The sequence below is a fragment of the Nestor notabilis genome, unplaced genomic scaffold (genome assembly GCF_000696875.1).
Source record: "Nestor notabilis isolate BGI_N333 unplaced genomic scaffold, ASM69687v1 scaffold2102, whole genome shotgun sequence".
Taxonomy (NCBI): domain Eukaryota; kingdom Metazoa; phylum Chordata; class Aves; order Psittaciformes; family Psittacidae; genus Nestor; species Nestor notabilis.
Window position 1 is genome coordinate 3,612 of NW_009919525.1, and position 19,914 is coordinate 23,525.

The following is a 19,914-nucleotide window of genomic DNA, read 5'->3' on the forward strand; positions in this document are numbered from 1 at the left end:
TATTACTGTTCATTCCTGATTTTCACTATCCATGAGGGTGAAAAATAGGTTTGAGTTTTTCTTCTTCACTCAATTGGACTTCAGGGAAACAAAACTGTTTCTGGTTCTTTGATCTAGTCTTGTATTCCTCTGTTCCATATTTTCTTGAACTATCCTTTGAGACTACTAAACAAGCCTGCAACATGGGTTCTTGTTGGGTTTTGGGAAGGTAGCCTGTGTTTTAACAGAGACTGTAAAGCATGGGAGAGACATCTCACCTTGTTACTGATTTTTAGGTCTTTTGTCTTCAGCATCTGTTTGACCTGGAGGCACCTTGGAAGCCAAAGTATTGGTGTAGGATTGCTCTCACTGAGGCCGTGTGGTGTTTGTGTTATTTTGCTGTCATTCTTGTAAGTGAATAGTCTGAACAATACGGTGGAGATTAAAACATTGCTACTGGGTAGTGCTGCTGAAAAAGGCAACAGAGGCGTGACTATGCTAAGCAAAGGCAGTTTGTGCTGGGTGTTCCCCAGTTTGAAGTGGGTGGTTTGTCATGAAAAGTGCATTCCCTGGTGTTCCCAGCAGCACCACTCTGTTAGATCACCAAAGACATATGAAAGATAAGCCAGTCTGATGGGTGAGAAAGTCCATGTGGTCACTAGCATGCTCCTCAAGTGTATGTGGCTTCTGAAGTCAGAAAGTGGCTGAAGTTTTCTGTTGCCTTTTATTTAATGGGGTTTTTCTTGACCTGTTTCCTTGGGGGCCACCATGGCCCACACTGAGGTGAAGAAATCTTCTCTCAGGTAAGATGTGGAGATGTGGTCAGTTGCTTTATTGGAACCTGAGGGGGTGTGTTTGTATGTTCTGTTTACATTTCTTAGGTGGTGGTTGATTAGACTGCTGCGATTTCGTAGGTTCAGAATGTTCTTAAACGTGTAAGCATCCAAACTCGCCTTAATGACACTCATCTTTAGCAAGCTATGAATAAAAATTGTTGACTTCTTCAGTTCCTGAGGGGAGAATTGAAATAGCTTGAGTTAATAGAAAGTAATTATTGTCACCTGTCAGGAAGGTGAAGTTTTGTTGTTGTGGTATTAACTTTTCAGTGATAATTTCTTTCCTCAGTCTTGGAGGATGTTTAGGAGTAGCTGGCATCTGGAAGGCTTTACTGAAAGGTTGAGATTAAAGAAGCGACAGAATATGACTTGTAATAATTGCCATAAACTACGGTAACATCAGGTGGCTGATTAAATGTGTTGTGTAACTGTTGTGATATGACATACTGTACTTAGTTGGAAGTGCAATTCAGCCATGGTTCCTTTAGTTTTGTTTCCCTTGGAGCTGTCCCAAAGCTCTGCTTTGTTTGTATTTGAAAACTCACTGACCTGGAACTATGCATAATTGTTTTTTTCCCCCCTCTCTTCAAGTACAGTGTATGTAGTAGACCATATTATTACCAAACCTTAATTTTATTTTTTTCCTTTTCTATCCTATCTGGCATGCTTTTACAACTATCGGTGTGTTCGGTTTCCACAGAAGATTGCAGGTTATCTTGTTCTTTCCTATTTGCTTGCACACATGTTAATGAGCTCTTTCTTGTTTTTGCCAGAGATGGTGCGCTGAGTGGCTTCCACAAGAGGCTTCTGTACCCCTCCGAAGCAAGAATACATTAAAGAACCTTGTGTGAGGGCACAGCAGTATACTCTTGGCTGGAAGGCTAACACCCAAGTGAATTGTATTGAAGATTTCTAGACTTGGTGGGACAAATATCTCTACCTCCAATTTATGAATACTGCTAGCTATGGCTGTGGAACTCTGTTTGCTGCTGCTACTGTTTTGTGGAAGTACTATTTCAGAGGTACAGCCTATATACAAACCGCCTCCTGGGACTTTGGATTTTGGATTTGTACCAGCCAAGACATATGATACAGGTGCATACCATGAACCTGGGCCAATAGGAATTTTGTTTAAAATAGTACATGCATATCTGTACTTAGTGCAACCAAATTCTTTTCCTCAAGGTAAGCAGATAAACTACTATTTTTTTTTTATTTATTTTTTTTTTAAATTGCTGTGTTCATCGTGTTGTAGATACCAAGACCATAATCTGGAAGTCAGTTATATGAAGTGCTTTCTTAGTAGCACATGTTATGGCCTGGAAATGTGTACAGTTCCATATAAAAGAACATTTTTCTGCTAAGCATACAGCAGGGGAAGTTGTTAATGAAATTTCATCAACATTTGATTTTCATAGACCTTTGCTTATGTATCTCAAAGCTGTCGCTGATGCATTTGAGGCTTTCTTTTTTCCTTTAACTGACATTTTTTCTTATGTATGCTCAGAAGCATGAGATAGGAGTAAAGCATAAACTGCTTTGTGTTTAATATTAAATCCATAAGAGACAACTCTCAGGTTTGCATATTATGATAAACAGTCAGGTAGTTATAATACTGTGCAATTTAGGTTAGGAAAGGGAAATTTAGCAACTTGAAATAAATTTCATTTGTCTCCGTATCTGCGCATCCACAGTCAGGTTTTATATAAGGGCAGTTCCTTTACACAGCTGGGCGTAACTTCTTGTTCCTTTGTAAGTGGTCAAGACTTGAAACTTTGTTTGTTCCACTGAGACTTTCTTTTTTCCACTCCTTTCCTACTAAGTCGTCCCTTCTTCTGAAGGAAAAGTTAAGATATAGAAGTGTGTGCTTACTGAGGTTGCACTGGTTAAAAAGTGCTTTTGGGAACTCTGTGGATGTGGTAGTTGTATGAACTTAACTTTCCAACGTGCTTTTTCTTTCATTTAGCTCTTAAAAGAAAATGTTAATGTGTTTGTGTGATACTGCCATTTAAAATTATATTGAGGTGAAACTTTGATAAAATCTAAGAATGGCTTTGGTTTGTTACTGGTTCCTTTTGGTGGTTTAGCCATAATTGTATATAATGGGTGTTTTTATATTATTTTTTAGTGTGTCTTTCAATTTGTATATTAAACCCTTGAGTAATTTAAAGTCTTAAATAAATCCTTTGGTCATGTACCTGTATGATAACCTGTGAATTGTTATTTGCTTGTATTTTTGACATTTCTTCAATAGCTGTAGAAGGAGGAGCTCAAATGAACTTGAATGAATGAATTCTATTCAGACAAGTGCCCAGTGTTCCAGGTTTTAATGAGGAGAGCAAAATCCTGGCCTGTTCCCTGCAGGATTACACAAGGTGTAATGAGGGCAATTGCATGAAGCTGACAGTAATGTCAGCTTTTGGAGGAATTATTTCCAGATACCTCTGCTTTTGTACCTCCATTGAATATACAGATAAACATACATACATCTAGATGAACATACTACATAAATATGTAGATGTAGATGATTTGCTTCTCTGTGAGACCTGATATGTTAGGATTGTCATCTGCATTTAGCTCTTAGGAACAGGCCTTCATTCTGCCTGAAGCCCTGCTGGAATATTTTGTTCTTCTAGGATTGTGGAAACTTGACTTCAATGAGATGTTTGCTGTGACTTTATACTAACAGGAATTTGCTCTGTAACCTTGTATGTCGAATTTAATATTATGTGTCCTAAGCATATAAATAATTACTGAGTATCGATTTTATCATCACGATTATAGTACTGTGGGACATCCTGTAGTAAGTTCTGCATTGAGTAGGTGCTATGAAATCCAGCCTTCAAGAGAAAAGGACACATCCAGAAGTGTTCACAGTTTGTTCTTTGCTTGTTAGAATTTCTTATCTCTCCTTCCTTCCTCACAGATACTTTTTGCCAAATCAGTCTTTTTAGAAGTTTGGCTTTCATTATTTGCACTGGGTGAAGTCCTTTTCCCATGCCCCTGCTTTCCTCACTGCAAAATACAGATCTGACGGATCGTGTTGGTTTGAGTCATACCATTTAATTGGCTAATCCCCATAATCTCTTTTGCCATATGCTGTTCTATTTTCACATTAAGTGTATTAATGGTGTAGTTACATATTGAGAATGCTTTATTTTTTTTTTTTATTTTTTTTTTTTTTAATACTGCCAACTTGACATAGAGTTAATTCTGCTTCAGGGGTGAAGAAAAACATAATCACAAATGCACACCAAAAGCAAACCTTTTGGTATTTCTAGCTCAAAACTTTGTCGTTATGATTGAGCTGGTGCTTCAGAAGAGTGAGCTCCAGGTTGATGCCCCAGTGTACTGCATATAACCATAACAGAGAAGTGTGATTTGTGTGCAGTAATTGGCATCAGTCACTTAGACCTCTAATCTTAGTAGTCTTATATTTTCTTTGATAATATTTGGAAGTACTGGATATTTGGTTTTCCAATCTACTGCTAGTATTCTTAGCTGGGAGGAAAAACGTGTCAGTGTTGTCTAACTGCATGTAGATATTCCTGCCTTTGCAAGTCATCCTTATGTTTACAGTAGCACTGTAATGGAGCGGAATATGTACAGTATAACATTCATACCCCTTCAGAAGTATGCCTTTTAGGAAGAAAGCTAGTATAAACTATATACTGTTATGATAAATCAGAATTAGAGTACATCAGAGTCCTTGGGAAACATTGTTCTTAAAGTATTGCATGCTGCTAAGCCTTAATGTTTATTGAAAAGTTCTCATATGCTACTTAAAAGTTGAAAGAGAACATTTCATTTAAAGAAAAAAAAAATCAAATATTTTTCAAGGCTTGTTTTGAGTTAAATATAAGTGAGTAAAAATTTTCCATGCCATCCAGTTTGTGGATGTACAACTTAATCTGCGTTAAGATATATTAGGTAAGATATTAATGACATTAAATATAGTGCTCATGTAAAGCACTGTAACAGAACCAGGGCAGGGAAGTTTTTTTACATTGCTGAATCTTTTAAGACCAACACTGTGCACTTTGGATATAGCAAGAAGCTAGTTTAAAAAATGAGCTAGGATATCTGATTACAATGCTTCAGTGAGCGTAAACAGATTCTGGTTTCAACTCCACCAGTCAAATATTTTTGACCTCACTAGATTATGTAAATGGGAATGAATTTACTCCCAAGTATGAACTGTTAGGCAGGGAAGCAGCCTCCACTTTGAGTTAATGATACGCTGGAGTGGAAAAGACTGTGTTTGGTCACTGGTTTGCTACCTGAGGCTCAGTAGGTCACTTTAATCTTACTGTGCCTTGGTTTCTGCTTCTATAAAATGGAAATGATGGTGTTACTACTCCTTTTGTTGAGGACTGTGTAGTATAGAGCATCGTTATTCTTTATTGTTAATAGCACCACTTAAAATAAATAGACAGCAATAAGAAAATTAACAGTTGCTTCCATCTGTCAGCTAAGAGGACATCTAGCAAAGCAAATTGTCAATTTTTCTCTTACTTAGAATGTGTCATAAACTGAAGCATTCATTTATTAATAAAGTGAAGTCAGTGCATGGCTGTGACATGGTGCATGTCACCTCTTGCGTTGGAGACCTTCAGATGTGAACTTGGTGTAGTCAGGGCATGGTCAGTATGATCCCCTGCCTGCTATGAATATCTTATCATGGTTGTGTCTTTGTTCCTGTGGAAACCAGTTGTTAGTTGCAGTAAGACAATGTTAATCTGAGATTCCACTTGCCAGCAGGATGTGCACAACAGATCTTCAGCTTCACAGATTGTATCTTGTAACGAGAATGTGAAGAGTTCACAAAGCAAACAAGCTGGGGTTAAAGCTCCTGCTTCTGCTTTTAGGCGAAGTAAGATGAAGACTACAGGCCTGTTTACCTCAACATGCTGCAGGACAACTGTGCCACTTACGTTGAGTTATAACTGCTTTGTTCCAGCTTCTGCTTTTTATTCTGGAAAAACCTGTTTCCTCTGTAGTGGCAATAAAATTTTAACATAAAAATCAACAGTTGAATACAGGTACTTCCTGGGCAAAATACAATATGAAGAGTTAAATGGCCTGTGGGGAACAAGAACAGGCTGTTTAGACCTGGACTACACTCCTCAATTCTTCCTGTTTGTGGAGCCTCACTTGTTGAAGAGTTTGAGCATAAGACTGAGGATCAGAACTTGACTAGTTTCATGCAAAGTCCTATCTCTGACCCTTTTGGTTTTCCTTTCTCCTCACCTGGCCAGCCTTTAAAGTAGCTGCTAATAGTGGAGTTCAGCAAGTTAATCCTGTGTTCGCTTATTTCTGCAATTAATAGCTCAAATAAGTGTATTCAGCAATTAAAACATTTTTACAGTAAAAAAAAACATAAATCACTTGATGTGAGAATAAACTATCTGTAGCTGGCATAGCTGTAATAGAAAATGCATATGTAAAGCCCTATTGAAGGTGGGTTTGATGGGCTCCTAGTATATTGATTTTTAATATATTAACTGTGTTGGCTGTAACGTTCTAAAGCAAATAAGCAAAATGCTTTATCACCCCCTCAGTTAAAAACTCAGATTTTTAAATTTTTTTTTCTTTTAATGTAAAATTGATTTCTTTGCCTTTTGTAAGTATTTAGTTCTTGGCTGCCCGATTTCTACTTTAGTTTTGCATCCTGTTAATAATAAATCTTACACAGCTCCCCTACATAAAAGAAGTGCATGTGTCTGGATGTTGCAGCATTGAAGCTAAACTCAGCCATGTACAGCTGGTAATGCCCTTTTGTTTTTAAACGCGAGACTTTCCCAAGAACTTTGGGCATATCCACACCAGCATGTGGTGAAAGGACACTGCTCTGGCTCTGACTTGAGCTCTGACTTCTGTGCAGATGCTGCAGTCCAGCCCCTCAAAGCAATTATGACCTTTTGTAAAAACATAAATTACAATGTCCTTTCTCCAGTTACGTGCAGTTTTGGCATGAAACAGCACTGATGTGATAGACTGCTTGTGTTTGACAGCTACCCCCTTTGCATATGCATTGGTTTTCTTAAAGCTTCTATCCTGCAGCTGGGTTGGGAGCACCGATGCAGTAGCTGGTGCAGGAATTGAGAAGGGGAGAGGAGCAAGACCTGCCCTTCAGTAAGTCAGCTGTTAGACTGGCTAAGCTGTATTGTGAAATCACAATTTTGGTGAGCTGCAGAGTCAGTGCCTTCACCACATAGAAATGATAGCATGGTTTGGGTTGGAAAGAACCTTAAGATCATCTAGTTCCAACCCCCTTGCCATCGGCAAGGATGCCTCACCCTAGACCGTGTTGCCCAAGGCTCTGTCCAACCTGTCTTGTACCCTGCCCAGGGATGGATCAATTACCACTTCTTTGGGCAACCTGTTCCAGTGCCTCACCAGCCTCACAGTAAAGAACTTCCTTGTATCTAACCTAAACTTCCCTTGCTTAAGTTTAAAACCGTTACCCCTTGTCCTATTGCTAAAATCCCTGATGAAGAGTCCTTCTGTAACTGTTTTTCCCTTTTTTTCTAGTGCTGTGGCTAGAGTTCTGACGCGAATTTACAGCAGTAGCCGAAGTGTGTATAGCAAAATACAGGTTTCGGTGACAAGAGTTGTATGTAGCAAGTAGTGGTGGTGTCATTTGGGTAGAACTGGGATAAGAAGGAGGACTTAAAGTGCTCCTTTATTTGGTAATATGGTGTACACATTGAAGGAAATTTCTTGTATCTAAAGTTGGAAATACTGGGGAAGATGGAGCAGCAGAAAGAGACAAGATAAATTAGCCTCTTTTCTCTGCCCACTCATACATTTAAGGAAATAGTGTTTATAAGAAATCATGGCTCATTTCATGCTGGGAAGTTAAGAGATGCTCTACTTGATGGCATACCCATGTAAACAAGGAACATGCTGAGAATGTTTCTGAAGCAGATTTAAGGTCTGCTTTTTTTATTTTCTTAGGCGTTACAAGAGTAATTCCTCCTTAGCTACTCCATGCTGCAGACTGTCTAACAGATTGTTTGTCAAAGGGATTTTTTTTGTGGACAGGGAGGAGACAGAGGTTTTAGGGAGGGGAGGTTTATACAGATTATCTACTAGAGGCTGCTGGAAAACTACAGTTGCAGTCATTGACACTTCTTGATGTCTTCCTGTGCACTCTTTTGGATTATGTAAACAAGGAATCTCTTTTGCAAACAAGTATGATGTGGAAACAGATTGTTTGTCAAAGGGATTTTTTTTGTGGACAGGGAGGAGACAGAGGTTTTAGGGAGGGGAGGTTTATACAGATTATCTACTAGAGGCTGCTGGAAAACTACAGTTGCAGTCATTGACACTTCTTGATGTCTTCCTGTGCACTCTTTTGGATTATGTAAACAAGGAATCTCTTTTGCAAACAAGTATGATGTGGAAAATATGCAAGTAATTTTTTAATCAGTGTAGTCTAGCTGGTCATTTGGAAGTCCTGCGCTGTACACACATCTGGAATCCTTTCTCTACAGTATCCACAGTGTTTGCTCTAATCTGGTTTAATACTGCCTGCCAGCTGTGCCTATGAGAAAAATCATGCCTTGACAGCAATTGGGAAATGACAATCCAGCTTCACAATTTCAACACTCTTAGTTCAGAAGGGAGAAACTAATGAAAATCAACCTCAAGCAGAGTTTGAGGGAGCTGGGTTGCTTTCTGTGGGGAGGGTGTTCAGAAGTGGCATTACCGCAGATGGTTGTGGTAATAGGCTGGAGGGCACCTCAAGCACTAATGCCTTTTGGAGGCTAGCTTATAGTAGTAAAATGGGCCTACAGTTGTGTGGTATTGAGACTCAGCTCATATTTCTCAAACCTAACCTACCCTTCCAGTCTTTTCAGTCTGTTTGGAACATTTCCTAGCAAGCAGGTTGGGCATTTTCTGGGTGAGGAACTGAGCTGGCTCAGGAAACCTGCTAATAGTTACAGCATGGCAGTGCCAGGCCAGTGCTTGAAACTGTCCCATTGTTGTTCTATTTCTGTATGGACATTACTGGGAGACACAAGGTATAACTAAAGAGCTGATCAGCAGCATTCCCTGCCTCAGTGTGCAGGGAATGAGTTCTGGGCACAGCTAAATCCAGGGGTGCTGGCTACAATGAAGGGAAAGGAGGGAGGTACATGATGGTATCCTGGCAGAAGGTGGCCTTGTTGTTTGTTTATCATTTTAGATAAAGAAGCTTTGTCGTTAGGGTTTGTATATTTTTAAAGAAAAAAAGCAAAGGCACCATGTCTAAAAATGCATGTATCTAGATAATTGGTACTACTGTGTGGTGTGTGTATTGGGGTAGGAGTGGTAATGCTGGGTATGTTGAACGTAGCGTGGTGTCTGTGTGCTAGCAGTTTCAGCAGAACACTAGAGTAAGATCTGTGTGCATTCATTTTTCTTTTCTAAAAGATTGACCATCCCATTTAGTATCTCAAAGCAAAGAGAAAAGCACCTTGGGCATTAACCCTTGGTCAAAGCCTAAGTTTTGTCTTTCAGATGCCAGTCAGTCAGATTATAACCATGTGAAGAAGGCAGTTCTTTTTGTCCCTCCCTCTGTTAGCAGGAAATCTAAAGTGATGAAAGCATGAAAGCTTATTTGAGACTTCAGAACATACCTACAGCATCTTGCATGGTGAGAAGTGGGATTTAGATAGGTTTTGGGTCAGCCACATTCTCTGGTAACTTGCACTATGTGTGAACCTCTTTGAAAATTATCTGTGACTACAGACATCCTAATGGGTTTTCAGGCCACTCTGCTGAGGCTCCATGATTTTCCTAGCTTAACAATGGCAGCTGCTCTGCTATCCACCCTCTGCCTCCATTTAATTTTTACAACCTTATCTATCTGCATGGTGTTGAACCTTATTCTCTTTTTCAACTTGTAGTTCATGGAACTGATGGGGATGTCTCTGAACTTACTGGAATAATGTTTTCACAGGCCTCCAAGGGTCCTCTCAGTTACTTCATTGTCTTGGTTTTTATGAAGCATTTGGAATATTTTGTGAGATACTGTACAGATACTGCCTGTTATTGGAAAAGAAGTAATTTGACTTTTCTTTATTATAGACTACCATAATTATACAACGTTAGCATTGCCTTCTCATTTTTTGTCTGACAGTTTGCTTTGCTGTCGTTTACAGAGCAACAAACTCCTGTGTTTTGTAGAATGGTGACTTTTTCTTGAATGATATCAGCTGAAGTAATAACAATTTGATAGATCTTCACAACAAATCTTCTTTCCACAGTCCTCATATTCATTGTTTAATTACAGTGAAGATTGGGAATTAGAATTTTTCCTCTCCCTTTTTCTCACTGTTTTATTTTGCTTCTCAAGATGCTTTGCATAACTGTTAGATCTTAACAAAAGTGGTGCTTTTTTTTTCTTTGCTAAGTGAATAGTGAATAGGCACTTTTCAAAAGTTGCTGGAGAAAAATAAATGTGGAAGTATTTATTAATTTTAGTGGGGTTTGTCATCCTTTTAACCATACTAAATCTTTCTGTATTGGTATTAAAGCTTTTGAGTATACTTCCTTTTCCACAAGCAAGTTATCTTATTAGAAGGAAACCAGCTGCCACAAGTGTCAGCTATTGCAGTTTAACATGAGTAATCTATCAGAATATAATCTTAGTGTAAGCCTACCAGTTGCAAAAAAATCCATACCAGCTTTGACACATTTTTTGGCAATATGAAGATATATTTCTTCTCATCTAAGAATAGTTCTGTGATTAAACTATGCTCCTGTGTCATAACACAATCAGGATCTTTTCTCTAACAATATACCAGATTAGTTTATTTTCATGAACTTTTAACAGTGGTCACAGTTGTGAATGTGGATACCTTACTAAGTATTGGTTTGACTGTTTAACTCAGCTGAATGATGCCTGGGTGTACCTATAGAGAACAAACACAAACTTTTGAAGCCTGATTAATTTCCTTCAGAGTAGCGATCTTTGCTTCTGCTTTGATTTTTGAGTGGTTATCTGTGTAATACTGTAATACCTGTGTGTATGCCACAGATACTGAACATATGTGGAAAATTGTGGCTCTTGCAGAAATGGGAAAACGGGGAGAAGGAATTCTGAGGAATCTCAGTGAAGCTGCCAGAATGCCAGTCACTGAGGTAATTAAAAGCTGGTACCAGCAGGGCTCTAGCGTGTCATTCCCAATTATCTCTGTTCGTATTTCAAATAACTCAAGTTAGGCAATACAAGAGAGGATTTTCTGTGCTTTCCTCAGTTTACAGCAACTTCTGAGGAGAGAGAGTAGGAAAAACATTATTCATACAGTCTAAATACTTGTTACTTTGAACAAAGTTACAAGTCTGATATGTCTGCACAATCCACGCTATCAAGAAGTTGCTCAGTCTCTGCAGTGTGCTAAAACAGATAAACATAGACAGTGCACCAAGTTAAATCTTTTCCTGTAATCTGTAGTAAATCCTTACCAGATGGTGGCCTAGGGAGAACTTCAGGTAGCTACTGCAGACATGGTAAGTGGCAAAAAATAGCTGCCATGGCACAATGTGCTACAGAATTTTTGTTGCCTTCACAAAATGAGAGAATGCAGTTTCTGTGTGGAATGCTTCTTCAAAGCTTTCTACTTGTCTTTGTGTTTGCATGATACATGCAAATTTATTACAGCCTCCTAAGCAAAGATTTTTCTAAAGGCTTCTCTCTTTTTGTTCTTTTCTCAAAACTTCAGCAAGAACAGAACTTTCTTTGTAGCAAAGAACAGCTAGAAAGCCCCTGCAGAGGTTATTTTCAAAGGAGAAATCTTTCATTCTAGGTGTCCTGTAACAATCAATATTGTGGCTCTTTATTTTTTTCTCCAAACCTTTTCCTGACCAGGCTCTTTAATGTTGGCTGTGCATGTTGATGGAAAGCAGAATGTGCCTAAACAGAAAATGCGACTGCACTAAAGGAAGAACCTCACATTTGGGACAGCTGTAAGGTGTGAGGATTTTCTGTGGAAAACTTAAATTACCTGTTTGATCTTTCTGACTAATAGCAACCTAGGAAAGCTAAACTTGGGAAACTTCCATTCTCTTATGCATATTTTTTTAAAATTGGGGAACTTTTTGCATGCATGAATGAAGTTCATGGACTGTTACTATTATCTGATCCACTGCTATTTAGTTTCTTCAGTGGATCAATATTTTCTGTCAGGAAGCGTCAAAGGGGTCTCCTTAATTTCTTGTCCTGACTCCTTCAGCAGCTGTTGCTGCCGTGTGGTTCCTTGTCCTCAGCAGTTACAACATGCTTAGTTCTACCTGTGCTATGGTTAAAGCTCACCCTGTTTAGACCATTCCTACAGTTTAAATCCTCCTCATAGCTGCTCATCAATTCATTACCTACTCCCCCCTCTGATGTTGTCCCTCACTGCATCCACTGTAAGCTGAGATTTATTTCTGGGTGTTCTAGTAGCTCGTCCATTCAACTATGAATAAAAATAAAGCAGTATGTGCTCTACAAGTCTGCTGAGACCTTAAAACTGCATTTACTATGTTTTTGCTTGTATTGTATGTTGCTGGACTTTGAGACTGAGCCTGAGTATTATAGGATAAGTGCTTTTGATTGGGGTGTAATTAAAGAACACAGAGTCAGTGAATGGGAATGAATGATGATTGTGTTGGTGAGAAGAAACGGCATACCCAAGGCAGAAGAGAGTGAAAAAAAAGACAGATTGCAATAGAGATGAGTTAAAATACTTAAGCAATTTAGTATGTATTTGACATTTTTTTTGCCCCCATTCAAACAAGTTCTTCCAGCAATCATGGCATAACAGGTTCCAGGCCTTCATTTTGTGTGTCAGTGGTGAGAGAAAGCAGAAGGGATTCATTTTTACTTGCCTTTTTTTCTTGTCCAAAGACGTGGCTGATGGTTTAAGAGTCTAGTTTTTGCACATTATTTCTTTCATGCAGGTGAATAAACAGAATTTCCTTTCAGCATCTCTGCTGTGTAAGTAGGTGTTCTTGTGTGTGGGCTTCAGAAGCGAGGGAAGGTAGGTCACTCAGGAGTTGTGCTCAAAGGGAAGAGGGCCAGAATGGCCTTTTGCAAGGAACAGGAGGGTGGAAGCCGAGCCAGTGTGATGTTCCCAGGAAAAAAGGTGGCAATTGTATAGAGAGATAGCTTGCCTAAAATTTGTGGGGAGAATTTATCTGAGAAGGCTGGGCTTTTTTCTTAGTTTGGGGACAAAGTTTATGGCCCAAGTCTGAGAGAGGCATGAAGAGGAGAGTTAACCTTTTGACTCTGAAGTTGGAAAGGAACAGTCTAGACTACCTGAGTGAACACATGGATTAGACTCCCCATCTGTGGACTTCCTGTATGGACAGTGGGAAGATCTTGTCTGTGAGACTGCACTGGCCTACAGAGTGGGTTTTCTTCTTGCTCTGCATAAAGAGGGCAGGCTGTGCAGGGTGAGCAGTGTGGCAGGACCCTCTGCACCAAGGAGCATGGTGGATGCTGTGGCCATCAACATCACTGAATTCTTGACTCGCTCTGCAGTGGACCCAGAGCCAAGCGATCTCTGTGGGATGGGGGATACTAAGAGTGAGCAGAGCCATTAAGTAGGTGGTGGCAGTGAAGGGGACCAAAGGTAACTTTGGGATACCTGCTGAAGGAGACCTCATCAGTGGCAGCCAAATCTGGCCATAGTAAAGGCTAATGGCTAGTGGCTGTCTAGCTTTGGGGAAGTAACCAAATCCCCACTCAAGGCAAAGCAAATATTGTGAAATGACAATAAACCGAACTTGCAGTAAAACTTACCTGAAAGGTTTTTATCTCTGGTGAGTCTGAAAGGCTAATATAGATTTCCTGGTTTTCTTGGACTTGCGAGAGTTATTTGTTATTCTGAGTCATAATTAGAGAGGAAAAAAACAAGCCCGAAGTAATTTTAATTCATAAATTTCAGTCTTATTATCGCTACTTATTTGTGACACTAAATGTGGTCAAACTGACCCACATTCAGAGATGCTGAACTCTTCTCTGTGTGTGTAGTCCATTGAGTCTATTTATTATAGATGAAAGGGAAACGGGATGAAATACTGTTTTATGCATTAGAATGAGATATCATTAAGGCAGTTATTAATTTATCATGTATATTATCTGTGTAATTCTCCCTTGTTGCTCTGAGAAATCGCCATTCAGTGTGACAGGAATGCTTCAGCCATGGTTCTTGCTGGTTTGTTTGAAGTCCTTGTCAGAATAGAAGCTTAATATGTTATATTATGCATAAAAAGATAAATTAATTTCTGGTATAATTTGATTAATGCTGGAGTTGCAGTATAACTGAACCGGCTCAATGGAATTGTTTTAGTGAAGAGGAAGCATAATGTTCCTGAAGGCTTTACTCCAACTGTTTTCCTGTCACCTAGATTTGGAAAGCTTTCTTGGCAGAAGAATTTGTAACTAATTTATGTTGGTACTTAATAGCCAGACAGCTTACTTTTAAATCTTTTATTATTTTTGTTATCCCTTTCTGTAGAGCAGTTCTGAGAGGCAAGCCTAGTCATAACCTCATTTGCTCGCCTGGGTAATGAGATATTGAGTGTATGTACACAATACTCATGCAATGGAGGAGTTAGTGATTATGTTTTCTTAACTGGGATTCCTCAGAGGTGCTTAATATTTCATCACAAATTACACTGGTAAATTAACAGTTCATCTGGCTAGTTAGATTTACTAGGGCAGATGGCATTTTGCATGTGTGATGAGAGCAGGAAGGAGACAGAGAAAACAGTAATATAATTAGCTGTGTAAATGAGCCTCACAAAGTAAATCTCTTTAACCCCGGTAATAAAATGTGTTCTGTGCTAAAGCCTTGGATTACTGGTCCTGTGAAACAATGTGTGCAGTTGGTCAAGCTGAGATTTCAGAAGTAATCCTGTTAATTTGAAAATAGAGGACACTTTTTTGTCACACCTTCCTAGCACTTTTATATTTGAAACAGAAATCAGCCTCAAGCTGGTACTCTACCACTATTGCAGAAGAGTTGTGTGGAGTCACCTTAGTCTGATTTTAAATAAAAACTTATTTGAATACTAGAGGTGAGTTCTAGCTAGGGAAGAAAGATGCTTTGTAAAAACAAACCAAAATCACAGGCTGAATTAAATGTGAGCTGAGCTGCCTCTTCACTATGCTACAGTGAGCAGTGTAGCCATACCTGAAAACATGGTGCTTATTTTTACGGAGTACCTGGCACAGGACATTTCCCAGCTTAATCCTTAGGTGCCTCAATAGTAACTGTGATTATTACCAGTGTGCATAAAACCCAGTAGAATCATAGAATGGTTTGGGTTGGAAGGGACCTTTAAAGATCATCTAGTCCAGTGCCCCCTGCAATGAGCAGGGAGATTCTTGACGCTGCAAAACCACTAAGGCATGTTTGTGCTTACAGATGTGTGGGTGAGTAACTGCAGGTGATCTCGCATTCTAGGCAGAGAAAGCTGGGGCTTGTTAAGCCTGGAGAAGAGAAGCTGTGTGGAGACCTCAGAGCAGCCTTCCAGTATCTGAAGGGGGCTTATAAGGATGTTGGGGAGGGATTATTCATTAGGGACTGTAGTGGTAGGACAAGGAGTAATGGGTTCAAACTTAAACAGGAGAAGTTTAGATTAGATATAAGGAAGAAGTTCTTTACTGTGAGGCTGGTGAGGCACTGGAATGGGTTGCCCAGAGAAGTGGTAAATGCTCCATCCCTGGCAATGTTCAAGGCCAGGTTGGACAGAGCCTTGGGCAACATGAGGTGTCCCTGCTCATGGCAGGGGGGGTTGGAACTAGATGATCTTAAGGTCCTTTCCAACCCAAACCATTCTATGATTCAGTTGTAGCCCAAATTTTTTATGAGAAATATGTGTGACTGCCGTGTTTCATTTGAAATTAATTGAGAATATGTCTAATCCAGTTGATACTGAAGGCTATTGAAATAGTAAATTTACGGCAATGACTGGTCAATCACTGTGTGCTGCCTGGCGAGAAAAACACCCTGAAGCATCACATTACTTCTGAAAAATCATTGCAGAGTAATATAAGTAGTAAATCTTTATTCAGCAGGGAAATCTCACATTCTGGGAAATTAAGGGAAAAAATGGGCTGTGTAATAGTGGCCATTCTGCTATGTATGAAACCTGTATTGTTCTCACTGTTTGACTTACTCAGTCCCTGTGGGAACTTTATGTACCTATTGTCAGGCTTTTTTATTTATAATAAACCTAAAAGTTACTAGCTTCTGATGAACAGGATTTAGAGCCTCTAAATTTCAAAAACACACTGAAAATGCTGTTTTCTCCATCAGTTTGTCATAGTGTATTCAGGTTGATTTCTGTCATGTTTTTGACTGGCATGCTATAAATTACCGAAACAATATAAATAAACAACTTTGAATCAGGAACATTCTGAGCAATTTAAACATCTCAGAAGTAATCACAGCAGTTTTGGTTGGTGTTTTTGTTCGTTTGTTTTTAAAGTATTGTATGTTCTCCCTTGAGATGCTCAAAACCTGACTGGACATGGTCGTTGGTAACCTGCAGTGGGTGAGTGTGCACTGAGCTGGCAGGTTGGACTGGGTGATCTTAGGAGGGTTCCTTACAGCCTCAACCATCCTTTGTTTCTCTTGAGTAGTTGTACATATCCATACAGATGTCCTTAAATATATTTGTGTGTATAGGTGTATGTAAAGCTTTACATAAAGTGTTTGTTGGGGTTTTTTTAATTTTAATTTATGAGTGGGACAGACACTCAGATAGAAAAGTGGTTAAAAACTTTCAACTTTTATTTAACAGGAAAGGCTAATGCTTTTGAAATTTTATCTTGTATCAGTTCCCAGTGGTTGGAAATGTATCAAAGGAAGTCTTTGTCAATAAGGAAATTTAGCTTTCGAACATGCTTCCTGGCAGTGCTTTCACTCCTCCATTAAATAGTTTATAATAAAAAGTCATGATGATAGTAGGATAACTTTGGAGTAATTCGGATCAGATGAGACCTCCAGAGGTCATCAGGTCCAACATTTTTCCAGAGCAAGAGAAACCTCCAAGTTAGGAGCAGCCTGGAAGTGAGGTTGCTAGGGGGTCTTCTGGTTGGCTTCATACTAACAGCAAGGAGGGTGATGCCACAGTATCCTGGGCAGTCACATCCCGTGTTTGACCACCTGCACACCTGTGGTCTGTGCTGCCTCATGCCACTGAGGATCACAGAAGCTATTACTTTTTCTTCCTTCCCATTGCACTCTCATTTAAGCTGGTACAAGTTTCTCTTTGATGGCTGTCCTTCCATGTGTTGTCACACAATGCAAAATGGTTGAATAAATACATAAACAAGAGGGCTGGTTTATCCCTTTTCTTTTCCTGCTTGCTAACAGGCATATTGCTGTAGAGAAAATTCATTGTGTTTATGTTTTGTGGACCAATATTTCTTAAATTTATTTACATGGTAGGTATATGAGCAAGAAGAATGAAATGTTACTTCTGTTGTAGAAGAAAATAATTGTCTAACAGTAGTGTGAATTACATCTTTGGGGTTTGTGCAGGTCTGCCTCGCTTGCCTGTAAACCTTCTCGCTGCTGAAATTCCCAGAGAAACACAGGTGCTGCCTGGGATGATCTTGATACAGGGAAGACTGTTGGTCACAGTGTGCAAGATGTCTCAGAGCTGCAGTGGTGGATCAGTTGTGTGTTGCCCATACTGCGGTGTATGCCCTTCGGTGGTCTCCTGACTCTAAAGATGCAGAGCTTGGAAGGATTTGCAGGGATTGTAACTCTCTTGTTCTTCCTGGGTTCTTATGCTGCGTGTTTTGGGTTTACTTCTGTTACTGTGGGATTCAGCTTTTATCTTCTATGTTATGTATGGTCTTTCCAAAATGAGGTTGCCTCGCTGTGGAGAGTCCTTGATCATCTACTGCTATCGCTCCTTCTGTGTTACATACAGAATACTCTTCCCATCTGTGGAAGACTTGTGGCTTGACACTCCTGTGATCCATTAGCAGATTTTTATTTTTCAATTGGCAGTCCTGGTGGCTGCAGCTTCCGGGCTGGGAGTATCTTCCTTAAAACAGCAGTTGTGGCCTTGCCGTTGTCTGTTTTCTTTCCTTGGACGCAGTTTTCTGCGAGGAACTCTTCAGGATCTTTACAGCTTGCATATCAGTTGAGTCTGTATTCCCTCTGCAGGGTGTTGGGGAGGCAGGGCTGTGGGTGCTGTTGTTTAGGGGGCTGCTTTCCTGAGCCATGTGCAGGATTAGAGAGGAGTGAGATTACAACCCCTGTGAACTCACTGAACATATATTGCTACAATAAATTCAGAGAGAGCTTGGATTTTTGGGAGGTCAACAGTCCGTTTTGAACCTTCAGGTCCTTTATTGATCCCCAGGATAGGTAACTTACTGGAGGGTGTTATCAAGTATATTCATTTCTGTATGTGGAGACTAATGACAGGGCAACAGTAGTACCATGAAGTCCAGCTCTGTATGAGCATGGGGGGCAGAGTGCTCTTCCTTAACATGTAGTGTGCTCCTTCCTAATGTGTTTCCTCTTCATCAGGGGAGATCAGAATGTCAGTCAGTCATTTCTCCCAAACATTCAAACACTGCTTTCGCACAGCCAGAGGGTCTGCAGAACTGGTGGTGCCCCTCTTCAAGTGCAGGGTTCACAGAAATGACTGGGAGCCACAGTTCTCAGCATAGTTCCTGTAGGTTTGTCAAAACCTTCATAAAGGTAGGCTGGTGTTGTCACCAAAAGGGTGTCCATTCATTGCAGCTGCTGGGGTTTATTGAAAGCCACTGGTGTGGTGAAATGATATTTACAAAGTGAAGTGGTGCTGTTAGTGTTATATTCCTACTTTCTGGTTTTGGTTAGCTTTTTTTTGTGGTTGCTGTATTTTATCCATTATTGTGAATAAGTTTAAATTAAGTGTGTTAGATGGAGCTGCACACACAGTAAGTTGGCATCTGTCAGGCTTTCTGATTTGTTGGTGATGTTGCATACTCTCATGCAAAGTGTGTTGGTCCAGAGACCAAAAGAAAAGGGGTATGTGAAGGGGCAAAGACCCAATGATTGAGATAATGCTGGCAAGATAAAGGCCTTCTTCCTTGTACCATTCAGTCAAAAAGTCATTGTTTACATGCTTGTTTTACACATTATGTAGCTAATGCTTTATGTGTATCTATAATGTATTCATGTACATACTTGGCATAAACATGAAGCAGAGCTGAACATTGTCCAAGTAATTGATAACTTTTAATAATGACTTTATGATACAGAGGATGACCTCAGAAAAACCTTCACTGTATTTCAGTGGGAATTGATTAATTGACAGATCAGCTGGTTATCTTCCTGTGCACTCAGAGTTAATTAAAAATGTTGTTAATAGACAGCTTTATGAAAACACTTACGTGCTTGTCTATCCTGTTGATGTCTGTTCTTAATTTTGTCTTCCCTATCTTAACAATAGAACTCATACCATCCTCTCTTCCTCCATTTTTATAATTTATGTTGTTTAAAACTCTGGAATATTCTTGCTTATTTTCAGATCTCGTCAGAAAACTAGCACAGCAGAAGTTTGGAAATGCACAGGGCGATTATCAAAAGGTAAATTGTTTATGTATCTCTGCATAAAACAATGGAAACAATTACTTTGAAATTGAGTTCTGTTTCTAAAGCAGGGAATAGTATTTTAAAGCTTTAACAACAGGATGCAAGAATCAAATTTGCAAATAACAAGTCTGATGGTTTCATAGAAAATGTGGGACCAAAACCTTTTAAAAAATGTTACACAGAAAATTTCATAAGCTACTACAAAGAAGCTATGCATAGTTAAGGCTTACTTATCAATTCCAGCTGTAATGTGGTTGTGGTGTCTGTTGCACGAAGATTGAAGGCTCTTTGTACTAAAAAATACTGCTTTTATTTAAACACACTTAACCATTACTGCTCAGCTCTCATGTTGGCCTCAGCTGTTGTCCTCAAAAAGCTGAATTTATATGCTGTTTCTGGTGCCTTTGTAAATTGGAAGTTTCCATATAAGTTTCCTACTTATGAAGTATATTTTAGTTTATGTAGCATGCTAATCATATCAAGGGTATTTTCCATTCTCTCTTTTGGTT

At 39.4% G+C, this 19,914-nt stretch overlaps 1 protein-coding gene across 4 annotated transcripts in view; it reads left to right on the top strand.

The window, feature by feature from the left end:
• Window positions 1-1,588: 1,588 nt before the first annotated feature.
• The window catches only part of PROM1 (prominin 1), a 57,482-nt gene continuing 39,156 nt past the window's right edge, over window positions 1,589-19,914 (top strand). For all 4 annotated transcript variants that reach the window (XM_010010255.1, XM_010010257.1, XM_010010256.1 and 1 more), the window contains exons 1-2: window positions 1,589-2,000; window positions 19,341-19,399. In XM_010010255.1, coding sequence (XP_010008557.1) covers window positions 1,781-2,000; window positions 19,341-19,399 — 279 coding nt within the window. In that variant the 5' untranslated portion in view covers window positions 1,589-1,780. The remainder of the gene's footprint in view (window positions 2,001-19,340; window positions 19,400-19,914) is intronic.